This window comes from Emydura macquarii, unplaced genomic scaffold, assembly GCF_026122565.2.
Source record: "Emydura macquarii macquarii isolate MOO-44397 ecotype Brisbane River unplaced genomic scaffold, CSIRO-AGI_Emac_v2 contig_1669, whole genome shotgun sequence".
Classification (NCBI taxonomy): Eukaryota; Metazoa; Chordata; order Testudines; family Chelidae; genus Emydura; species Emydura macquarii.
Genome location: NW_027131806.1, coordinates 6047 through 29399, shown reverse-complemented (window position 1 = coordinate 29399; position 23353 = coordinate 6047). Strand labels below are relative to the sequence as shown.

The following is a 23353-nucleotide window of genomic DNA, read 5'->3' as shown; positions in this document are numbered from 1 at the left end:
GGGGCAGGAGATGGGCAAACCCAGGGCTGGGGTGCGGGAGGTGGGGGTCAGGACGGAGGAGATGCACTGCCAGACAGGAGCAGAGAGGGGAGCCCCCATGGCTGGGACTCCTGTCTTGTTGTCAGTGGCAGGCCAGGTTCTCAGGGGTGGTAAATTAGCCTAGACCCCTTGAAGTCAAGGAAGTTTTGCTGATTTAAACCAGCTGAAAGCCTGGCCCAAGAGCACTATATAATCCCATTTTGGTAGCCACACAGGCCTGACACTGCATCGACCTTCACTCTACACCTCTCGTGGGGGTGCAGTTATTAAGTTGGCGTGGCGGGGCAGTTAAGTCAGCAAGAGTGAAATTTTAGTGTAGAGCAGTGTTTCTCAATTAAATTTGGCCACGGAACCCTTTTGAACTTGATAAATAATTGCGGAACCCCCTAACTCTTAACAGTATTTTTACATATGGGGCCAAAAAAAATGTAAAAATAAGCAAATTATATACAAACAACTAGACACTGCCCTAGCTTGGTTGACCTAAGCTGCCTTGGGTCAAACTAACCCTGTAGTGTAGACCAGGCCTCACCCAATTGTCTAATGGGGAAGCAAACCCATCTCCCCCTCCCACAAATTGCAGCTGAAATAATCAATAAAATAGAGTGGGAAAGAACAGAAAATGCATCCATTATTTCAAAATTACTTTATTTACAAGACATTAGTGTGACGCTAAAAAGGAGCTAAGAGGGATCTTTGTGAATGGAATAAAAATGTCCTAGGTTTGTGAACACACATTTGGGTGCGTCCAAGTGGAATAATTTATCCTTTTCTCAGGGATGCAGTCTGAGCTGGGCTCCTGCGCCCCCAACCCGGAAGAAGGGATGAATTTTCTCTCCCATGAAAGAGACCAAGGGGAAAGAGTAGAACGGGTCCACATTATCAGCATCAAAAAATTCCACCAGCCCTGCTTCATAGTCCAGAGAAACTCGAATCTTCTCGGGTTTTGTACTTAGGGACAGTTGTCTCATAGGGCTAGTGAGAGCCCAGAACTGACCACTCCACTGTCGCTCGATAGCCCAGATTCCCTCTTCAGGCTTACGGATCACCGCTCCTTCTTTCATCCTCACAGACTCCTTGGCAACTCCCACAGCCCAGCCACCTTTGCTCCCAACTTCCACCCCCCAATAATGTCTCCCAGAGTTGAATCCCTGACAGCCCAGCACACAGGGAGAATAACTAAATCCTTTATGAGGGGTGGGCAGCCCCTGGTGTGTGTCTCCCGGACGTCTCCGTCTCACACTTTTCCGATCTGCAGAGATGCTGAGGTGGGGATTTGCTGCGTTTGGATCCAGAGTTACATGGACTAGGGGAGAGAAAGAATCAGAGCTTAGGGGCAGAGCTCAGCCCTGGGAGAGGGTTTGATCATGTCATTAACAGAATCTGCCCCAGGTGGAGCCTGAATCAATTTACCTCCTTCCTCTTGACTGTACATCAGGGGAAGGGGAAAGGAGGGGGGGAGAGATAGACAGCTGGATGATGAATCAATATTAATAATTTTATTAATTAATTTAATAATTAATATTTTAAAGTGATCACGAATGTTATCAACGTATTTATTAAAACTTTTCATTCACCAAAAAACCAAGTTTTGGATAAATAAATAAAAAAAAAAATTCTGACCATTTTTTAAATTAAAAAAAAAACCCATGATAAAAATTCCTCATAAAATCGTAAAAAAAAGAAAAATGTTAAACACTTCAAAACAAAAGCATTTTAAAAATATTTTTTTGTAAAACTATTCCCCTCCTCCCCATTTTCCAGCCAAGAGAGATCTGCCAATGTTCAAGCCTCTGCTTTCTCATCCTGAAGCTGAGATCAGAGATTATTGCAAGAACTGCTGGATCCCCTCAGGTAAGAACAGGGGAAAGAGCAGAATGGTTACGTTGAAATGTGCATGTATGCATGTGTACGATCTTCAATTAGAAAAAAAGAAATCAAAGACCTCCTTAAAACCAATGGGTGTGCTGAGCTCACTCTGTCATCATCAGTGGAAGGAGCAATGAACCCCCTTTACATAGTTAAAAACATCTGGAAACAACAAATACAGGACAAAGCTAAGCTGCATGGTCTGAAGGGTTTCCATTGTGGCAGATGCAGGGGCTAGGGGTTGCAGTCAGAGTCAGAGAGAGACTGTGTGAGTATTACAGGAGAAAGCCACAGACACATCTGTGAAAGTGACCCTGAGAGGAAGGGTGAAGAGAGGAAGCAGAGGAAGCAATCCATGAAGGGCCACTCAGGGTTTACAACGCCTACCTTTTAGGCACCTAGAAAATCACTGTAGAAACAATGGAACCCCAAATTCTGAGTGAGGTGCTTAGGGTTTATATATGAAGGGGGAGAGAGAAACCTAAAGCTACGTCTACACCGCACACCACTGCCAGTAGGGTGTAGCTACCAGCCGCAGTGAAAATCTGGCTGTATCATCACTGCGGTGTGCAGCTACACACTTCAGTGAAAGGCTCTGGCAGGGTGGAGGCAATGGGGAAAGATTCTGGCAGTGAAGAGCTGTTGGAGACTTTTCCCACTGCCTTCCCCCGTACCAGAGCCTTTCACCATTGCTGGCGTCTTTCCCTGTGGTGGGGAAAGGCTCCGGCGGCTCCCTACAGAGGGGAAAGGCTCCAGCAAGGGGGAGGCAGCGGCACACTCGGGGGGAGGCACTGCTTGTGTGTGTAGAGAGCCAGGTAGGGCACATACCCACGAACCCTGTGGGTGTCTTTACTCTACTTGCCTAAGCCACGCTTCACAGTCTACACGGCTATTTATACCCATGCTAGGTGGATGTGTAGCGTTATGTACCCTGTACACTGCCGCTAGCATACCATGCAGTGTAAATGCACCTTAAGAAAGGGATTCACAAAAGCCAGCATGCTAGACAGGGAGCTGCCTAAACTAAACTAGCTGTTGGGGAAGGGTGTGTGCTAAACTCCACCCTTCTCATGGGGATAGTGCCTAAGTCTGGACAGCAGGGAGGTGCGTATCTCTGCTGGTGATCCACGAACCTGGGGAATGCAGGCAGCTGAACGACTAATCTTGCCTTTCAGGGCCTGAAGTGGTAGATGTGCTCAGAGGCAGACTAGCTCTACACAAAATAGCAGTGGTGGGGAGAGGGGAGGTAGGGGAAAGACGTACATTCCCTTCTAACCTTTAATCCAGTGGTTGGGGAACTCACCTGGGCTGTAGGAGACTCCTACTCAAGTCCCCTCTCTGCCTGCTCAGGAGGAGGCATTAAAATCAGAGTCTCCCGTCTCTCTGGTAAATGCTCTAGCCAACAGTGCCAGAACTTGATAGAAGTGGGAGGGCCACAAGGCCACACCCCTCTCTGTAGCCCCACCCCTGCTCTTCCCCACAAGGCTCCGCCCCTTTGTGGCCACACCCCCTGCTCCTCCTCTTCCCCTGGAGGCTGCTTCACCCCCTGGCCAGGCCAGAAGCTGGAGTTGGGCCATGATAAGAGCTGCACAGGGAGCCCTGGCTGCTGTGGGGTGCCCCAGACCCTCCATCTGCCCTAGGTGGGAAGCCAGAGGGCCTGAGAGCAGTCCCCGGCCCATGTCCCTGCCTCCCCCTTTTAAATCCTTTCACCTCACAGGTGGAGAGGGACTTGGACTGGGGGGTTTCCACATCCTGGGTGGGTGCCCTAAGCACTTGGGCTGAAGACTCTAAAACCGCCTATCAGACTGGGCTCTGCAGACAAGATAGGCCGTCTTCCCTGGTTCTTGGCTCACATGGGGGCTTACATGGGAGATAGGCTCCTGGGTGCCTAGAGGGAGGCAGTAGTGTGCTGGGGCAGAGGCAAAAGCTTAGACCCTTAGGGAACTTCCACTGCAAAAATGTAGGCTCTAAGTGAGTTCAGACACCTCCAGTTAGGAGGTAGCCAGGCAGGGGCTTTGTGGATTGCAGGGGTGCCTAAAATCAGGACTTCAGTGCCTTAGTCTGGGTTCGTGGATCTGGGCCAAAACTCCTTGGGCAAGCAGCCTGCTCGTGTGGCAGGCCATGGGATTTCTGAGCAAGGAAACTGCCTGCAACAAAATGGCTGCTGAAGTTCAAGGCTGATAAATGCAAAGTGATGCACATTGGAAAACGTAATCCCAATTATACATACAAAACGATGGGGTCTAAATTCAGTGTTGCCACTCAAATAAGAGACCTTGGAGTCATCGTGGATAGTTCCAGGGTTGACAACTCTCCAGGATTTTCCTGGAGTCTCCAGGAATTAAGATTAATCTTTAATTAAAGATTATGTCACGTGATGAAACCTCCAGGAATACGTCCCACCAAATTGTCAACCCTACTCTGAAAACATCCAGTCAGTGTGCAGCGGCAGTCAAAAAACGAACAGAATGTTAGGAGCCATTAAGGGAGATAGGATTTCGATACTGATAAAATATAAACATTTGTTACCTGCTTCTGTAAGGCATTTTCTCCACCCTGCAACCAAACAACAACAAGAAATGAGAACTCACTTGAATTAACGCTGTATTAGGATGCATCAACGTTATACAGAATGAAACGTGGGGAGTGGAAAGGGGCAAATAGTTATAAGTAAATCTGGCCAAAAACTTTCACGTGCATAAGTCCCATTGCCTTCAATGGGACAAAAGCAGATGCCTAAATTCAGCATGTGCTTAAGTGCTGCCCGAAATAGGGAGAGACTTAAATACTTGCATAAGTGCTTCCTGAATCTGGGCCTTGGATTTTCCTTTATTTTATATGTTAAATCTCATGCCTTTAATATATTAGATTGCCAGTACCAAAGTTAGGGCTGAAGTGTCATGTCTATTCAACCTCCCCGGTTCAGTCATAAATAATGTATTTTTTTCAAGTTTCCTTTTGATGTGAAATTCCACATATTTAATATGAACACACGCCACAATACCTTTTAAAAATTAAAGTAAAAAACATTCTGAGGATACAGCTGTATGCAAAAGATTTTACGTGTGAAAGGAGAGGGAATAACACTTACTGTGTTCTTCAGCTTTCTTCTCTAAAAAATAAGCAGAAATAAAGACACAGTATTATTATTTTTAATATTATTATTACCACCTTTCTCTTCCCCATGGATCCACAGTGCAAGGACTATGTCCTTTATGGTCAAAATTTACCCATGGCTCTTCAGACTAATTGCACCTCCCACAGGGACTGCACTGGCAACAAGGGCAGAGTGGCCAAATGGCGTGTCTGTGCATCAACTACGTGGAAGACAAAGTGACTCTGCTCTGAACACAAACAAGCACGTACAAAAGTTGGGGTAGACCCAGGATGGGGGCCCAGATCTCTTGGCTCCAGGAGCCACAAAACCGGTGCCAAGTGAAATTGATCATTGCTTGGGTGCCTTGGTTGGGTTCCTGAGTTTATAATATGCCCAGCATGACACACCCTCGGGCTGATTTTTCAGAAGAGCTCAGCCTTTACGGTAACCTTTGATTTCAGCTGGAATTGGGAATCCTCAGATCTTAAAACCAGGCTCCTGGAGTCTAAGAGTGTGTCTTCATTGCAGAGTTAAGTGTAGAGATTGGCATCTAGATCTGTGGCCACACTGCAAACACACACGCAGAAAGTTACTGTGTCCTCACTACTGTCACACTCACCTGTGTGCAACACTGGGATTTTCGGGGACATATCCCATGGTTCCGTGGGCTATACTAAGCTGAGCCACTTTACAATTCTTTGCCAGTGATTTTTGGGAGAATCTTTCTGTCCTTCTGGGCACACGGGGAATTATGGGAAGGGATTGGAGGACTGGAGGATTTAGCCTGAGTCCTCAGTGTAATATCAGCCTGAAAGAAAGCAGAGCCCTTGTTCTAACGCACATCCCCAGCTGTGTCAGCTAGGCTAGGTGGAAGCGACCACTAAACTCAGGCCAGAGGGCTGGGAGTGTGAATGGAAGAGGAGATTAGGACACCAGTGAGGAAGAGCCAGGACTAACTCTGCAGTCAAGAACTACCCTCAAGATTCATCACACAAAAACAGAGGCATTCAAATCAAGGATGACTTGTGACAATTTGGGACTTATCTATGCTGCCTATTTCACTTTATACAATTGTATTTTAGTTTTGTGCCCAAGATCTCAGCTGGGAAGTCCAACAAACTCAATGTTAAGTTTCTCCTTTGTTTTGTTCTTAAGAAATGGTTTAAAAAAAAAAAAAAAAAAAAAAAAGCGCTCTGATGAACATTCCCATATTTAGGGTGCTGTAAATTGGGAACCCTTTGTTCAAATCACTTCAAATTCTGCAGGAGAAAAAATAAAATCACCATCAGCTCTAGACCTATAATTGTTTTTATGCTGCTATCAGTGTTTTGTGATTTTAGAGAGGAGAACAAAGTGTGACTTGAAATAATTTTCAAATTAAGCAACAGCCTTAATTATAGAGTCATCACCATCACTAGATACCATTAAACCAGTATTATTTATATATTAGGAGAAAGTATCTTTATAGTTTATTTTCTTATTTAATGTATTACCTTTTGTTTTAAAGAAACAAATTATGAAGACAATTAAAAAAACCAGAATAACCAGGATTGTGCACAGAACTGCTATCCAAGGAGAATCCTTCGGGAAAAAGGGTTCTGGAAAAAAAATTGAACTTACATTACTTTGGGAGCAAGGACAAAGATCAAATGTTTTTTAATCACAAATATATATATATATATGTATATTGTGGCGGAGTGGGCCTACTCCACCCTGTGGGTCCTGCATTTTTCCGGCCATGCCGGTGGTGCGGCTGGGAGGGGAGCAGGGGGGGGGGGGAGAGGCCCAGTCCCACCCTCTACCCCAGGCCCCGACCCAGGGCCCCTGCAAGGAGTTGTCTCACACTGCTTAGTCCCTGAGACCGACCACCTTCCCTGGGTCGCCTGTCCACGGCCCCACTGCTTGTGGCCTGCTCCCTGGTACTGGTGTGGAGGGTTGTTCTGCCTTCCCCAGCTGGACCCTTTCTGTTTCTGGTATGGTGGCGGCAATTGATGGTAGTCCCAAGCTCTGTAGCTGCAGCAGGGCAGGGCAGGGCAGGGCAGGGCAGGGCAACTCCGCTCCGCTCCGCTGTGCTGTGCTGTGCTGTGATCTGCTTTCTCTGCTCCGGCTGTTAACTCCCTTTCAGCCTTTTTGGCCTGCCTGGAGTGGAGGCTTTTAACTGCTGGGGCAGTTACTTTGATAGGCTCCAGGTGGCCTAATTGGCCCAAATTACCTTGAAATAGCCTCCAGCTGGGTTACCCAGGGAATAGGGCTTTATGGAGCCTGGGGCTAATATACATGCCTGAGGTTCTGGCTGCACTTTTCCCCGCACCTGTTTATTTATGCTCACCCCGTCCGTGGCCCTACGAAGTCGCGGGACCTCCTCGTTAACCTCCTCGTAGCCATCTATAACACCAGGGAGGGGAGGCTGGCTGGGGAGGCGCCCTGCGACTGTGGGGCTTACTTCCGCTCCCTTGTGCACTCATGTATCCGGGCAGAGTTCTCCTAGGCGGCGTCCGCCGACTCCCTGGACACCTTCCGGGACCGGTGGGCGCTGTCCGGGGCTCTCTGCTCAGTGTCCCCTTCTGGGTTCTCTCCGTTTAACCCTATGATCCCCACGCCCCCTCCTGTTTTCGCATTTGTTGTCCCAAGCAATCAGTTGAGTTCTGGATCCGGTGGCTCTGCCCCCTAAAGGGGTGGGGCCTTGGGCAGTGGGCGGGCTAGCGCCTGCCCACCCTCCCCCCAGATTCAAATAGTAGCACCCTTTCATAGCCATCTGGCCTGGCCCTGTCACAATATATATATATCCTCAGCAGAATTTGGGTGAGACAAGGAATCAGACATGGTCCTATCTACCCTATAAAAGTGGTCAGAAACTGACTGAAAAATTGGTTCAAGCCAAGATCATTTTAACAGTGATATACTATATTTGTGAATAAATGGGCCTGGCTTGGTTCACTGTTGTTGTAGTGTTCAGTGCTGTGATATCACATAATAATTAATTGTAGTTGAAGTGAACAGTTTTTGACAAGCCATAAAATAAAATTGCTCACACAGAAAACTTCCTAAATTGAAGAATTCAGACACTCCTCAATAGTTTGAGTCTATACTACCTTTATAAGAAACATTAGAGTTAAAAAGATTTAGCTATCTCACCTGCAAACTTCCAGACTTCCAAAGGTGGGCGTTGCTTGTAATTTAATCTTAACTCTGAATTTCTTGGCTTCTAACTCCTTCCCCCACCCCCCCCCCCAAACTTTGGAGTTCTTAAAAGATAATATGCACTCAAATTTCTACTGTTACTAACAACAGCATAACAAGACAACAACAACAATGTAACAATCACTGGGAAAATGCGAGAAAATACATGATAGAGGAATACACAGAAATATCAAAGAAAGACATATATGAGGCACTGAGAGGAATGAAAAATTGGAAAGCAGGAGGATGAGATGGGATGAATGGATTCTGGCTGAAATGCCCAACCACTCTCTATGATTGCCGACGTGAAAAACTTAAATGTTTGAAGAGCAGATGCCCAAGATGGATGGTGACAAAGAATCATCCTCTTACAAAAAAAAAAAAAAAAAAAAAAAAAAAAAAGAAAGAATGCGGCAGTGATTTTCAGAGGTAGGGGCTGATCAAGTTTTTACCAACTATGTGGAAACTTGTAATGGCAATTCTGGCAAGTAAGATTTGAATAGTGCTAATTTGCAGTGGAATACTGCCTTCTGAGCAAAAAGATTGCACAGCAAACATGGGAGGGATGCAAAACCACTTCATAGTTAACAGAAGGATCACAAGGGATGCAAAACAGAAAGAAGAAAAACCTAGAGAGGTGTGGTTAGTGTTGCCAGATCCTTTTTAATGGTTAATAATACTTGTACTGGTTGACAATTGATCTGATTAATGGACTGAGGATTCTTGTCCCAGAATCAGCCTACACAGAACTCAAACCCACAAGTTCAGTATCTTGTAGGGATCCCATAAGGTGTATGACAAGGATACACAAAGCAAAGCCTTTGAGATTTTTATTAAAAAAAAAATCAATAAGAAAGCCAGAAAAGCTCCAAGCCACATAAACAAATAAGCATAATACAATATTGGGGATATCTGTGTCATAATTCTTTGCATATGCTCTTATATTTCCATACTCACACCCTTCCCTGAGGACCTGGTGGTAAGAGACAAAGGACCAGCCAAGTGTCTGGCCTGCCAAATGAATCCCATTGTCCAGGTTCCTCAATGGCCAAGATTGATGTAGATAACAACAGAGCTGAAGGTCCAGTGATGGAAAACGAACAACCTGGACATGGATGGTTTGCCCTATTATCATGTTATCGGTCAGCCTTTCATGCCCAAATCTAACTTTCTCACCCTCATGAAATTGGGGTGCACATATCCTATAGGTTAACATATTCATACATATTAATACCATTTATCTCATTATCATATTTGTCATTTCTTACTCCAGCGAGTCTGTGGTTATCACTTCCTTATGCCTGCACTTGCTGTTAGATTTCAACTCCTGCTACCGAGCAAGCTATTCCAAAACCTAAGGGTAAATGTCATTTAGCTATGCCAGAAGTCACAGGCCTACTATACTTATTACTACCGCTTACTATACTATACTACTATACTTCCACTAACTTGCTTAAGCTAATGACTTCCAGGATACAAGCCTGTCGGTTCCTGAATACAATGAAGGATAGCCAGCCCTATGGGCTAGACTAGTCTACCAAAAAGCGTATGACAGAGTCCCACATTCGTGGATCACTGAGACACTGAAAACACGCAAGGTTCATCTTAAGATCATTTCTTTCTGCAGTAATGAATGGTTAACTGGAATACTCGACCCTGCTAGGAAGAGACTCTGACTGATGAGGTCCCAAATCAAAAGGAGGCGCTTTGAAGAGGATTCCATATCATCAGGTCTGTTTGTGGTTGCCATCGTGGATGTCCCATGACTCAAATTGCAGTTTTCACATTAGGAAAGAACACTCACCGGTTAACCATCTGCTATAGACGGATTATCTGAAAGTACATGGACCGGCACAAAGGGAGATACAGAGATTGATGCACAGCTACAGACTGGGGACCAACGAGCTAGGCAGCAGTTCTGCAGAAAAGGACCTGGGGGTTACAGTGGATAAAAAGCTGGATATGAGTCAGCAGTGTGCCCTGGTTGCCAAGAAGGCTAATAGGATATTGGGCTGCATTAGGAGGGGCATTGCCAGCAGGACGTGGGAAGTGATTATTCCCCTCTATTCGGCATTGGTGAGGCCGCATTTGGAGTATTGTGTCCAGTTTTGGGCCACCCACTACAAAAAGGATATGGAGAAGTTGGAGAGAGTCCAGTGGAGGGCAACAAAAATGATTAGGGCGCTGAAGCACAAGATTTATGAGGAGAGACTGAGGGAAACTAGGCTTGTTTAGTCTGCAGAACAGAAGAATTGGGGGAAGGGGGGGGATTTGATAGCAGCCTTTAACTACCTGAAGGGGGGTTCCAGGGAGGATGGGGCTAGGCTGTTCTCGGTGGTGGCAGATGACAGAACAAGGAGCAATGGTCTCAAGTTGCAGGGCAGGAGGTCTAGGTTGGACATTAGGAACAAGTTTTTCACTAGGAGGGTGGTGAAGCACTGGAATGGGTTACCTAGGGAGGTGGTGGAATCTCCATTTTTAGAGGTTTTTAAGCTGCAGCTTGACAAAGCCCTGGCTGGGATGATTTAGCTGAGGTTAGTCCTGGTTTGAGCAGGGGGTTGGACTAGATGACCTCCTGAGGTCCCTTCCAACTCTAATCTTCTATGATTCTATGACTTGTGAGAACAGTTTAGTGAACATATAAAGCTACAGTTTAAATTGGCTAAATGTAAAGAGAAAGAAACTGGAACAATCAGATGGCAGACAAGTCAACAAAAGCACTATCCAGAGTCTCTCTCAGCATGGTCCCTACAAATACCTCAGAATGAGGGAACTGTCAGAGGTTCAACATAAAGAAGTCAAAGACGATGGTAAGGAAACAATATTACACACAAATAAAAACTACTCTAAAGGCTATGAAGAATTTGATCTGAGCCACCAATGTCAGCGTGATGCCAGCAGCACGGTACGCTGCTGGAGTGATCAAGTGGAATCAAGCGGAGAAGAAAAAGCTGGCATTGAAACAAAGAAAACTCCTGGTGATGCAGAGAGTAATGAATGTCAATCAGGACACGGACAGGATGTACTTTACATCCAATGATGTGCTGAAGGTAAAGCATTTATGTTTGGGGAACAAGCAATGGACAATGAAGGGATACAACATCAAAATACGTGAGGAGTCAGCCAGAATAAAAGCCCATCTGGTCGCAGTAACGGGTGATGGCTGAATGTTTACCCAGTCCAAGGACGCATAAGAGAAAGGAGAAAGCAAATCACCAAAGAAAGACTCCAAAGATTTACCCAGAAAGCAATGCAGGGACAGTGGTGGAGAGAGCGCAAACCCTTAAGTGACAGAAGATTAACAAATTAGTGGCTTGTTTGGATGGTTTTCTCAAAAGAGACAGCCCTGTTATGCATGCCCGAGAGCTGTCATTAAGACTTAATGACATTTGAAGTGTAATCAACTGAAGAGAACTGCTTTCTCAAGCAGCAGAACATGTCCTGAAAAGGAAGAGACGACTGAGCATGTGTTGAGTGCCTGCAGGATCCTGGCTGGGAAAGAATATATGAACAAACACAATAAAGTTGCCAGGCGTCTGCATTGGAGCCTCTCTGGCAAATATGGATTCAAGCAACCACATGGTATCATGATTAGGACCCTACCAAATTCACAGCCATGAAAAATGTGTCACGGACTGTGAAATCTGGTCTTTTCTATACTTTTATCCTATACTATACTAGAGGGTAAAAGTACACAGTGATTCACAAGCTGGGGATCCTGACCCAAAAGGGACTGCAAGGCTATTGTTGGGGGGTCATGGTATTGCTACCCTTACTTCTGTGCTGCCTTCAGAGCTGGGTGGCTGGAGAGCAGCCCTCTGTTTGACAGAAGCTGGGAATGGGGATGGATCACCTGATGATGACCTGTTCTGTTCATTCCCTCTGAAGCACCTGGCATTGGGCACTGTTGGAAGTCAGGATACTGGGCTAGGTCGACCATTGACCTGACACAGTATGGCCGTTCTTATGTTGGAGCAGAAATTTATGACAGAGGGTTACACCTGCATGCTGTTTGCGACCACCTCACTTTGAGGACTGATGTGTGTAGCATAAATAAAACGTGCTGCACTAAGCATATACCCAGACTCTGCCTTGGTGATTTGTCCTCCAGTGGACAGCCAACCTGGGAGGCCCCAAAACCAGCTACTCTGCAGCTGTGAAGATATAATAGCTTGGGAAGGAATCAGGCACCATTTTAACTGTACGATTAAAAAAAAATGTCAAAAGTAGCAGAACGGGATATAAAAACATGTTTGTAAGATGCATGGTGATTATCTGCAGTGGCAGACTGAAGGTTGGTTTAGGACTAAGCAATGTGATATTATATTTGCATTTTCATGTAAGCGACTGATTGTACTGTGAAGCTGTTTGAATATTTATATACCATTCAGTCACTAATTATTTGCATACAGGTTAATGCTTTAGTGGTTGTTTTTAAGCTACCTTTCATTGGCAGAGACATATTTTAAACTTTGTTAACCAATTGCATGTGCAGGCATGTTGATGGTCACATTGTGGCTTGGACAGTAACTGACCTGCTATATAAATTGCTGATTCCTTTTCTTGTCTGAGGAGCGTGCTCCTAATGTAACAGGAGATGTTCTGGTTTGAGGTTTCGGTTATTATTAAAGAAGTTTGTGTTTCAAACAGGCCATTGTCCCATTGGGATTTTGTTTCAGATAGTGATGGTAAATGTTGCCCAGCAAAATCGGTCCAGAAAACTTCAGGCTCTGGGTACCACCCAGCCGATCGGCACATCACTCGGATCCCTCCATCCTGATAACCCTCAACAGAGATGAGAGGAGCAGCGCCTATAGCTGGAGGAGAGTGGGATAAAGCTGTTTTAGTTTTATATTGTGCAGTGTGGTTTTAGCCATACAGTCCCAGGATATTAGAGAGAGACAAGATGGGTGAGCTTTTATTGGATCAACTTCTGTTGGTGAGAGAGAAGCTTTCGAGCTACACAGAACTTCTCTTCAGGTCTGGGAAACTAACGCAGGGTGTCACAGCTAAATACAAGATGGAACATTCTGAGTTAATTTTCCAGCCCTGAAGGTGAGCTCTTTGTAACATCGAAAGCTGGTCTCTCTCCCCAGCAGAAATTGGTCCAGTAAGAGATATTACCTCACTGACTTTGTCCTTTAATGTTACGTTCTAATTTATATCAACATTCAGCACAAGGACTAAATATTTAAATCTTCAGCACAAAAAGTGCATGGAAATGCACAACGGAAGCAGAACTGAAAGCCATCAAAGTGACGTGGGAAGAAGCTAAGATTGAAGCCAGAAACCCTCAAAGATGGTAGGCAGTGGTGAAGGCCCTATGTCCCACATGGCATGAAGCACATAAGTCAAGTCATAAAAATTCACCTGTCTGGCTTATGGATACAGCATTAGAACAGGAGAAGACAGCAGTTCCCATCTCTTAGGCTAGGTCTACTCTGAAGCTATGGGTGTGTGTAGCAGCTCATATACATGTATCAGCACTAACCGTTCTCTAGCTGGCTCACGAAAAATAGAAGTGAAGATGCCACAACATGAGTTTCACTGCCCGCTGCTCAAGTGGGCATGTTCCCTGGGCTCTGAAGCCCAGGCCCCGGCATTCTCTCTTCTATTTGCAGCGAGCTAGCTCGAGTGTGGTTGTGTGGGTAAATTCACAGGAGCTACTGTTCACACGCCGGCTGTAATGCACAGACCTTTACCTTCATCCACTGTTACCAGCAGATGTTCAGGATGTGCTGAGCGCTGTGGCCAACACTTCCTCGTGGATGGTGAAAAACGAATGGGAGCCATTTGGCCATTTATCACTAGACACCCTTTTGAAAGTGTAGAGTGCCAGTCAGAGACGACCCGTGCATACCAACAGTGGGGAGAGAGGGTAACAGAGTGAGGGCAGCTGGCTTCAGCCGTGTTACTGAGCATGCTCAGTACAAGCCAAGCAGCAAATCTGGGGGACACGTGACCCCACACACACTCTGGCATTGCCTCTGGTGCCAGTCCCTTTTCCACAAGCCAATTAGACCTCTCTTCATAACGGGATTCTTATGGTATTCACAATCTGATCCATCAGTGCCTATCTTCTCATCCATTTTAGGATCCATGCTTCTCATGGGTAAAATAGTTCCTATAGTGTTATTCAGAGTAAATTTTCTTCCTGCCTAATGAAAGCAACCTACAGGATTAAACTCTTTTCTCCTCTCCTGATTGAAGGCTTGAAGCAAAGCCTACGGAAGATGTTACGCCTGGCTACAAAGCCTCCTGTTGATTTCTGTGGGCTTTGGATCAGGCCCTCAGTGTGTATGTAAAAGCAGTGGACTTGACTGTGACAGGAGATATTTTGATTAACAGCTGCTCCACTACTTTGCTTTTTACTGTCTCCCGCACATCACCGTCTTATTGAGTGATTATTTGGCTGTCTCTCTGACTTTTCAGCTTCTGACAGCAGTTGGGACACTGAGAAAACTGGATCTGGCTGAATTAAGTGAAAGGCTGAAACAATGCTGACTGGTCAGGAGAAGTTTTTGGAGGAACTGGGCCTTGTGGTTTGAAGATCCTCCTGGCTCCTTTGTTCTCCCTAGGTTCTCAAGTTATAGCAATATTTCATGGATTACCAGGAGGATGCATCTCTACCTCACTCAGACAAGCCAAAAAAAAGAGTAGAAAAAAATACCTTATATTTAGAAAGACACATGCCAAAAGCTTCCAGCTTATTGGGTACTGAATTACAAATGAGGAAAAAAGAACAATCAAATGCTATTGCTAAAGGAAACACGGAGCACAAGCCACTGACCTGCTACCTTCAGTTCCAATAGGGCAGCGGCATAAAAGGAAGTTGATTCAAAATAACACCTGTATTGTCCCTTATCTGAGGGTCTGATATTACGTAACCTCAAGGAGACACTCCCATTTCTGATGCCATCTTTCAGAAACTCTGTCCTTCTCAAATATTCTGGCATCTGATCTTCAGTCTGATCCTTTCCCTTACGGTATAGATGCACAAGTGAAGAGAAATGTGACCGGAACCATCTCACTTCCATGATCTCAGCACTCATCGGTGGGGAGAGATGACAGGGTAACAGAATGTCCTCATCCACAACGGCAGTGACAGGATGACCTGGTCCGATGACTGTGAACTGGGCTGTGAAATGTACCGTGACACAAAGAGAATACACTTTAGAAAATTGAGAATTTGATCTTAAATACAATCGATAAAACATAAAAACGGTGACATTTGATCAGAGCTGGGTTCATACTGTTATGAAGCATCTTGGTTTGTGTGTCAAGCTGAATTTTCCATCCTTTCTGACATCTACATACATAGTCATGTCAGCTTGGAACTGGCCATGGCTTTTCAGGGCCTGGTGCTAATTCATATTTATTTTCTCAAAGGGTTTCCTAGTTTCCTCTCCCCCCACATGACCTGTTCTTAAAATTTTAACCATTTTCATATAATGCCTTTGCTGCACAGACAGAGAAACAAATAGGAAGGATGATCTGCTCCAAACTTATACCACTGGGTTTCACGCTTTGAAACCAAACTATTAAAATGCTAGTAGAGTTTGTGTCTGACTCTGCAGTGTGAGCCAAGTTTGCAGTCACTTGATGGCATTGAGCAGACTCAGCTGGCCCCCGAGAACCGGTGATGAGCACACTGTATATTTCTCAACTTCGCTGGTAGCTGCACTCATCAGAGAGCAGCAGAGGATGTGGGGGGAGGTGGGTCTCCATCTACTTATTGTCCCTCCCTCCCAGCCCCCTTGTGGTATCTATACTCCACAGGAGCATGAATTAATTGTCACGTAGGTAAATATTATTATTCTCATTTTCCAAATGGGCAAAGAGAGACTTTGAGATTGCCCTAGCAAATATTTGCCTCTGATGGAATTTCAGCGTTCCTAGTCAGGGGACCTGGATACTCTCCCCGCTGTAATTCCAATTGTTCTGTGCTTGAATGATTTTGATTTTCTCTTTGCAGCTGCTGCACTTGCAGGTAAGATATGCAGAATAGTTTAAGGAAAAGCTGGTCCTTTTTTCTAGCAGAAGTTCACATATTTTGAAGTCATACATGGGGTGGGAAACTGAAGATTTGCCATTGCATTTGTCCAGAAGTTAATACCCAAGACGAATCAGCCAATCTGAATGAATACCATTTTCTCTGCCCTCTCTGGATGGCTAGAGACCCATCACAGCATCTAAACAAGAGGAACTTTCAGATCAGTGTACCTTACTCTTCTGTGACAAACATTGCTATTTTATGTGTCCAGAATAACTCAACAGCGAATTGTTTAGCAAGTATCATTACAGAGCTAACATACAACTTCACATACTGGCATCCCAGATGTGAAGGGATAGAGGGCAGACTTAAAGTTGTGTGATGATGTTGTACGGGCATGCAGCAGCACCATAACTATTTGTTTCTTGGGGTTTTTTTAAATTGTGTGCTTTGATTTTTTCTTGTCATACTGACTTTTTTTCAGGAATACGCAGACAGATCTCAACTGAGCAATTCCGTTTTTTCCCCAAATGTGAGTGTTGGGTTCTGAAATCCCAGATTATAGAGAGAAGGAATCATTGTTTTCAAGTGACTTTTCCTCCACCTTACAATATTTTTGCACATGAAATTCTTCCAGGCTTTCATCAAGTGATAGAATTAAATAGACTAAAGTGATGTTGTTCTTCTGATGCTTGTAAAATTACTATATCATTTTGTTTACATGTGCATCTTAAGAGCTAAACAATGGAATAGGCAAATGAATAAAATAAGTCACAACAAAAAGAAAAAAAAAAAAAGAAGAACACTGAATGAGTGATATTGTCTACCTGGCTCCAAGTAGCGAATAGGTAAAATAATGAAGAAAATGACGAAACCAGGCAGAGAGACGCTTGCTGTGCAGCCGTGGAAGCAAGAAGATAATTTCATTTTCATTGTAACTTGATGAAGACAAAATGAGGGGGGAAAAATAAATGAGTGAGTATAATAAGGATTATGTTACAACTAAACACATTTTGTACAGCACATCAACAGCTCAAGAGACACTCGGATGTGGAGATCCTGAGTCAAATGGCCTGACATTTTTACAGCTCTGTCATCAACTGCATATTCCCACAGTTGTTTAGCAAGGAACCTTATCTGTGCTACATGCAATAGAAGCAGAAGTTAGGTAAGCACTATGGCCCATATCCACAAAGGTACTTAGGTGCATAAATCCCAGTTTTAGGTTTAGAGTCATTGGAGAGGGGGAACCAGACTTGGTTTCCGACCTCCCAGGTGAGTGCCCTAATCACTGGGCTACAGAGTCATTCTCACTCTCTTTTTCTATGGCCCAATGACTATTTATTTATCGAAAGTGGAACAGCTTTAGTAGCGGAGGTTGAGGGAGGCCCATGTCAGCACTCTAACCATTGGGCTAAAAGTTATAAGGCAGACTCCTTCTCTGGCCATTTTGTGTGGAACAAAGCAGGTGCCGAACGTATTCTTCAGAGGAGCTGATGTAGGACATATGCCACGACTCCAGGAGAGGAGTTCCCAGTTGCAGATTTCAAGCAGAGATCAGCACTCCCCAGCAGCCCAGACTCAGGTAACTACCTCTATGAAAGGTGTACGGCTTAGTACACTTAGGGCAGATGTCCCAATTTTATAAGGACAGTCCCAGTATTCGGGGCTTTGTCTTATAGAGGCACCTATTATGTCCCAGGCCCTGTCCTGATTTTTCACTCTTGCTAGCTGGTCACCCTAAGGACACTCCCTTTTTGTCATCTCCCACTGGCTAGATCAGGCAGCTCCCCACTTAACATGCTGGCTTTTGCAGACCACATTCTTGGGCCCCTACAGCTAGCTCCCTATTCCATTGTACAGGGACCTAGTCCCCTAGCACAGGATTTGTGGAACCCTTTTTTTCCTGTAATTTTCTTGGCACCTAAAAATTAGGCCTCACAATGCTCAGTGTCACTACGCATAAGTCTCTTTATGGTTCCAGGCCTATGATGAGTGAAGCTGGTTGACATTTGTTAAGGCCTGCACCCCTCCACCCCTCAGTTCTTGATTCGCTAGCAGAAGTCCAGCAGCAGGCAATACAATGGGTTTATTGGGATAATCAATCAATCAACCATCAATTCCAGTTCTTCACACCAGTGATTTTTCCCACCCCCTACTTCCTGTTTGGCCTCAGTTTTTATAGTGTATCTTATCTAATCATTTTGTAAAAAAAATATAACAATGTAATTCTTTAACCAATCCTAGCATAATGGAACATAATTCTCTGACCAATCATACCCCACCACTTAATTGATTACAATTAGTTATGACCCACAGAGAAACAAAGACTCAGACAGAAATTATCAGAACAGTGGGTACCATAATGACCAAACAATAGGAAGTGTAGATTCTACAACCACAACTGTTGACAAGTGTTTAAAAAACAGACAGAACGCTATCGAACAAAGTTTTCTTTAAGCATTCTAGGATCTTTTCTTTATCTGGAGGCGCTGGACTGGATCACCTTCTTAACAGCCTGGTATTGCCTTATTTTGATGTAATTTGTTTGGAATGTGCAGATGTGACCACATGCTTCCCTGTTTATGGCGGCCCCTATTGCTTCTGTTTTTGCTTAGCTAAAGTACAAGGCCTCAGACTGTCACATTGAGAGAAGGCACACAGGCAGGCGGCCTGTGATTTTGATTCTGTGTTTTTATACCCCTGTAAATAACTAAGTGATAAGAATATATTTTAAAAATCATAGGTCTTTAAAGGCAGGTCTGAATATCTATATTCTAACAACATCTGTCAAATACAAGTTTTCTGCCACTTTTTCCCCCGCCAAAAATGAAAATTTTCATGGGAAAATGGAATTTTCATGGGAAACCCTTTATTTTCCATTTTTCCACAGGAAACATCAATATGAAATTAGATTAAACTTTGAGTTTCATTTTAACATGACAGTTTCATTTATTTTGGTTTAAAAACCAAACCAACCTTTTTTTTTTTTTTTTTAAATGTTGAAATTTCAGATTTTCCCCTCCTGTCTTCCCCCTTTTCCTTGTTTGCCATTGCATGCAACAGAATGAATTACATCTAGGTTTTTCTTCATTTGTAAATTTAACCCTCTAACACTTTCAAAACTTCCTCAATTTGGAAAAGTTACAGAGTGGCAAAAGGAAACTGACACTCTTCAAAAGACACAGAGTACCACTATTAAAGAGTGTCCATTTTCTTTTTGCCATTCTCTATTTTTTCAAAAGTGGAGCATGTATAATATTTGCCCTGGGGGAAAAAGGTTCCACAAGGCAGAGTTAGTTCTCAGGAACTGTCCTACTAAAGTGGTTCCCCTTTTATCTGCATATTAGTTGCAGTGACTTTTTCTGTAGTGTATCATGTATAAATATAAACATTAATTTAACACATCTCCTGAGATTGCTGGTATCTCCAGATTTCTATAGGCCAGATGGTTCACTCTGTGAGAATTTTATCCTGGATGATAAGCCCAACTCTAATTATCTGCATTAGATATGTAACCAACTCTCTTGTCTTTTCCCAAAACATATTTTATACTAGTGGTAATTAGGTATCAGTACATCAGAACAAGTAGAACAATCTTATTTAAAGTAATGAACACTTTGGATAGTTTCCTAATACATTAAAAACACTACTAATGAAACGTTTCTGAAGTGAAGTCAAAAATAAATCAGGGTTTAAGAGTTTTACTTATAGCAATGCTAGTGTACATTATATATATATATATATATATATATATATATATTTAAATCACTGGATACCAAAAGAATAACTGCATTTTACTCTAAGATGTTGATTTGTTACTAGTGAGAGATCCTGGGGCCCAATCCTGCCCCTATCCAGATCAAAACTCCAGTTGAGTACAATGGGAGCACAACTTGGAACACACAATGTTCCCGAATGAAGACACAACAGCAAAACAATATATTGCAGTGTGATGACCTAGAAATTGTCTCGTGTTCATTTAAAATATAAAGATGGTATTGTGACAATCAGGGGCCAGACAGCCCAGAGGGAGAACAGCGGCTCTGAAGCCAAAGAATAAGCAATCTTTGTTCTGTCTGTACAACACCTAGCACCATGGGGCCCTGACCATGACTGGGGTTGCCAGATGCTACCACAATACAAATAAATAAGACTAACAACAATTAATAAGTAACCAAAGCTCACCTACTACCTGATGGATCCTGGAAAGAAGCTTCCCAGTGTTCTCATGAACTCATCGGTTTTTGCCACTGCTCTTAAATCCTCAGCTCTTCTCTCATTGCAAGCAAATATTTCCATTTATGAGCCTGCAGAAATAAGTATTTCTATCCGCTTCTCCTCATGTATTTAATTAAAAGGTTTGGTTTGATTTACACTGAACAGAAGCGTCTCTCTCTTGATGCTTTGACCGACTCAGAAAATACAAGCAGAGAAGTAATAGGAACAGCCCAGTAATTCAGCCCTTAAAGAAGCACACACAGTCCTACTGAAAGGTGAGTTTCCATGGCTGCTGCAGGCTATTTTCCAGGGAGCTCACGTTCAGCTGATTATCCACCAGGCTATTTTCCAGGTATCCCTCTTTCGATGACGGTAGCAGGTTTGTGGATCCTCTTTTTCTGTTCTTCAAAAAACTTATTTTTTTGTTTTTAAACTACTTTTTCACCTCATGCCCACAATGAAGCCTCTCTTGTCAAACTCATAAAAGATAATTGCTCATCTGGTCTATACTTTTATTACTGCAAGGTCCAAAGATCAAAGCCCAGACTGTATCTGTAACAGAAAGGAGAAATTATAAGATAGCATGAGGAATTCTTGAGCTCTGGAGGAGAATCGTCCTTAGAGCGATTGCAGCAGAACACAGCACAGATCTCAAGAAGAGTGGAATATAGGATGATTTTTTTACCACCATCCGAAGAAAATAACCGGGGCCCCATGAGGCACATCAGATTTCAAGGCAATCCCAGAACACATGCAGATTTTAGAGCACTTAGAAATGTCATCCTTTAAACGGACAGGGCATCTCAATTTTAACTACAGCTGCCCAGGTGCTGTCCTAGAGTTTGCCAGCTGTCTGGCTGGCCTGAAATTTCCCTGTTGGGCAGCTTGTCCGCAATGGGGGTATGATCCTCCTCACACAGAGGGGTGCCGGGTGAGCAGAAATTGCACCCACAATCCAATGCCACAGATTCTCTGCAATACTCCAGAGTGATGGTGCAAGTAGCTTTCCATGGGGTCCCTGCAGCCCCAATTCCTCTGGACAGAGTCACTGGGTTAGTTTCACTTTCCTCAGCCCAGGAACAGCCTTATCTGACCCAGCAGCAGCATCTAGGCACTTGGGTCCTTGAAACTCCCAGAGCTACATTGTTTACTGAGCTGCTGAGAAACCACTGGGAACTTCCCAGCTGTGGAGATTTGTATAAAAAGTGCAGGATGGGCAACTCGAATTGGTTCAAAAATAATGTGCCCCCCCAAATCATGAAATTAATTTTAAAAAGATTCTGTGGGGTTTGGGCGTGTCTGGATACCTGAACTCCGCCTGTCACTCAGTGTGTGTGTGACAATTAGCTGCCCCCCCCGCCGCCCATATTTACTGAGCAAAGTGATTTTTGCCCCCATTGCACAAGCTCTGCCCCCCTCCTCTGCCCGGCCCCGCCCAGCAATTAATCTGGCCCCAACCCTCAGATCAACCCTTTCCCCTGCAGCGGTTCTGCCCCAAGATCTCACCGACACCAGTTCTACCCCTCGCCCAGCCCCCACATCAACCCCCCTCCCCCATCCGCCCTTCCTGCAGCCCCCACATCAACCTCCCCAGCCTCACCTCTGCTCCTCCTGCAGCTCCTGGGGCTCTTCACGCCCCGCTCCCAGGCCGGGGGGCTGCAGTGGGTCCCTGATCCCCTCCTCCCGCCCCAGGCCGGACGCTGCAGGGATCGGGGGGAAGCAGAGCACGGCGCGGCGCTGGGTGCAGCTCCCAGCACAGACAGGATGTGGCTCTCTCGCTCCCTGCGTGTACAGCTGATCGGAGGCTGAGCCGCGGTCACGTGGGATCCGAAACTCACTTGATTAAGAGTTAAAGGCCCTTGGCCCGGCGCCCGCAGCTGCCCGGGGGGCGGGGCTGGGAGGCGCCTGCCCGGACGGACGCGCTGCAGCAGGGACCGGGAGTGTCGAGTTGCTCGGTGGCCCTGGAGCAAAGCCCCGAGTCCGGCCGGGCGCTGGGAGAACAGGGCGGCGCTGACCTCGCCCGGGGCTGGCCCCGGGTTTTGCCGTTGCTGGTTGCAGCCGAGCGGCGGGAGGGAGCTGAACACGCCCGGTTACATCTGCTCGAGCCGGGCCCGAACTTGCATCCCCCAGAGCCCTGCAGTCGGGGGGGACGGGCTGAATTTGGGCAGGGGCCAAAGTGCCTCCAGAGGAGGGTAAAAGAGGGGCAGGAGATGGGCAAAATACTTGCTCCTGCCTCAGAGCACTGGATGAGATGACCGATCAAGCTCCCTTCCAGTTCCACATTTCTATGCTCATGGCATCTCAGTACCACTCAGCTGTTGGCTCCAATCCACGCTGGGGCGGCAGGCTCAGAAAGCAGCTCCCATCTGACTGTGGCTGGGTGGTCTGGGACTGGTGGGTCTGGGGTGAGTTCCATGGGAACAGGTGTCCACATGCCAACACCTTCCTGGGCCCTGCGCCTGACTGCAAGCTCAGGAGAGGGCTCTGCTGCCCTGGAACTGCAAAGCGTCAGATGGGCAAAGGACGGACCCCTGGCCTGACTCAGGGGTGGGATGTGGGAAGCGAGGGTGCCCATCGGCCTGCCATGAACATAGAGCCAGGCGCGCCCAGAGCCACGACTGGGGAAGCAGCATGGCCAGGCTTTACTGCCTTCTCCCACCCTCGTTAGTGATGCCAGTTCTTGGCACCTGCTGACGAGCCACAGGGGAAGGAAGTTTGCAGTGGGATTACTTCCGGTTTACACCAAGATGAGGAAGACAAGAAGGACCCTGTGAACCCAGTCACACTGTTCTTTTGTACCGGGATCAGGGAAAGGGGCAGAGTTTATCTGTATGGAAAACTCGACGAGCCTATGACAGCGCAAGGGTGAGGTTAGTTGCGTGAACTCACTGTGCGTTTTCATCCCATTGCTCTTACTTTTAACTTTAACTCTGGAGTTGGCAGCCATTGAATGC

At 45.3% G+C, this 23353-nt stretch overlaps 1 protein-coding gene across 2 annotated transcripts; it reads right to left on the bottom strand.

The window, feature by feature from the left end:
* Window positions 1–716: 716 nt before the first annotated feature.
* LOC137158399 (butyrophilin subfamily 1 member A1-like) lies at window positions 717–21722 on the bottom strand. Of its 2 annotated transcripts, none has more exons than XM_067556152.1 (9): window positions 21707–21722; window positions 20367–20951; window positions 17006–17116; window positions 14976–15323; window positions 12721–13002; window positions 6499–6603; window positions 5000–5020; window positions 4438–4464; window positions 717–1345 (listed from the first exon to the last, which is right to left on the bottom strand). In XM_067556152.1, the coding sequence occupies exons 3-9, from the start codon at window positions 17109–17111 to the stop codon at window positions 813–815; spliced, it is 1422 nt and encodes a 473-aa protein (XP_067412253.1). In that variant the 5' UTR covers window positions 17112–17116; window positions 20367–20951; window positions 21707–21722; the 3' UTR covers window positions 717–812. The 2 variants fall into 2 exon arrangements, with proteins under 2 accessions (XP_067412253.1, XP_067412252.1); XM_067556151.1 differs by having other exon boundaries at window positions 20374–20951.
* Window positions 21723–23353: the final 1631 nt, after the last annotated feature.

Excerpts from the sequence above, each read along its gene's own strand:
- LOC137158399 (XM_067556152.1), bottom strand. The coding sequence starts at position 17,111 with ATGAAAATGAAATTATCTTCTTGCTTCCACGGCTGCACAGCAAGCGTC. Across the intron at positions 5,021-6,498 it reads TTGTTTCTTTAAAACAAAAG|AGAAGAAAGCTGAAGAACAC; the intron begins GTAATACATTAA and ends CTTATTTTTTAG. Across the intron at positions 1,346-4,437 it reads AAAATGCCTTACAGAAGCAG|TCCATGTAACTCTGGATCCA; the intron begins GTAACAAATGTT and ends TCTCTCCCCTAG.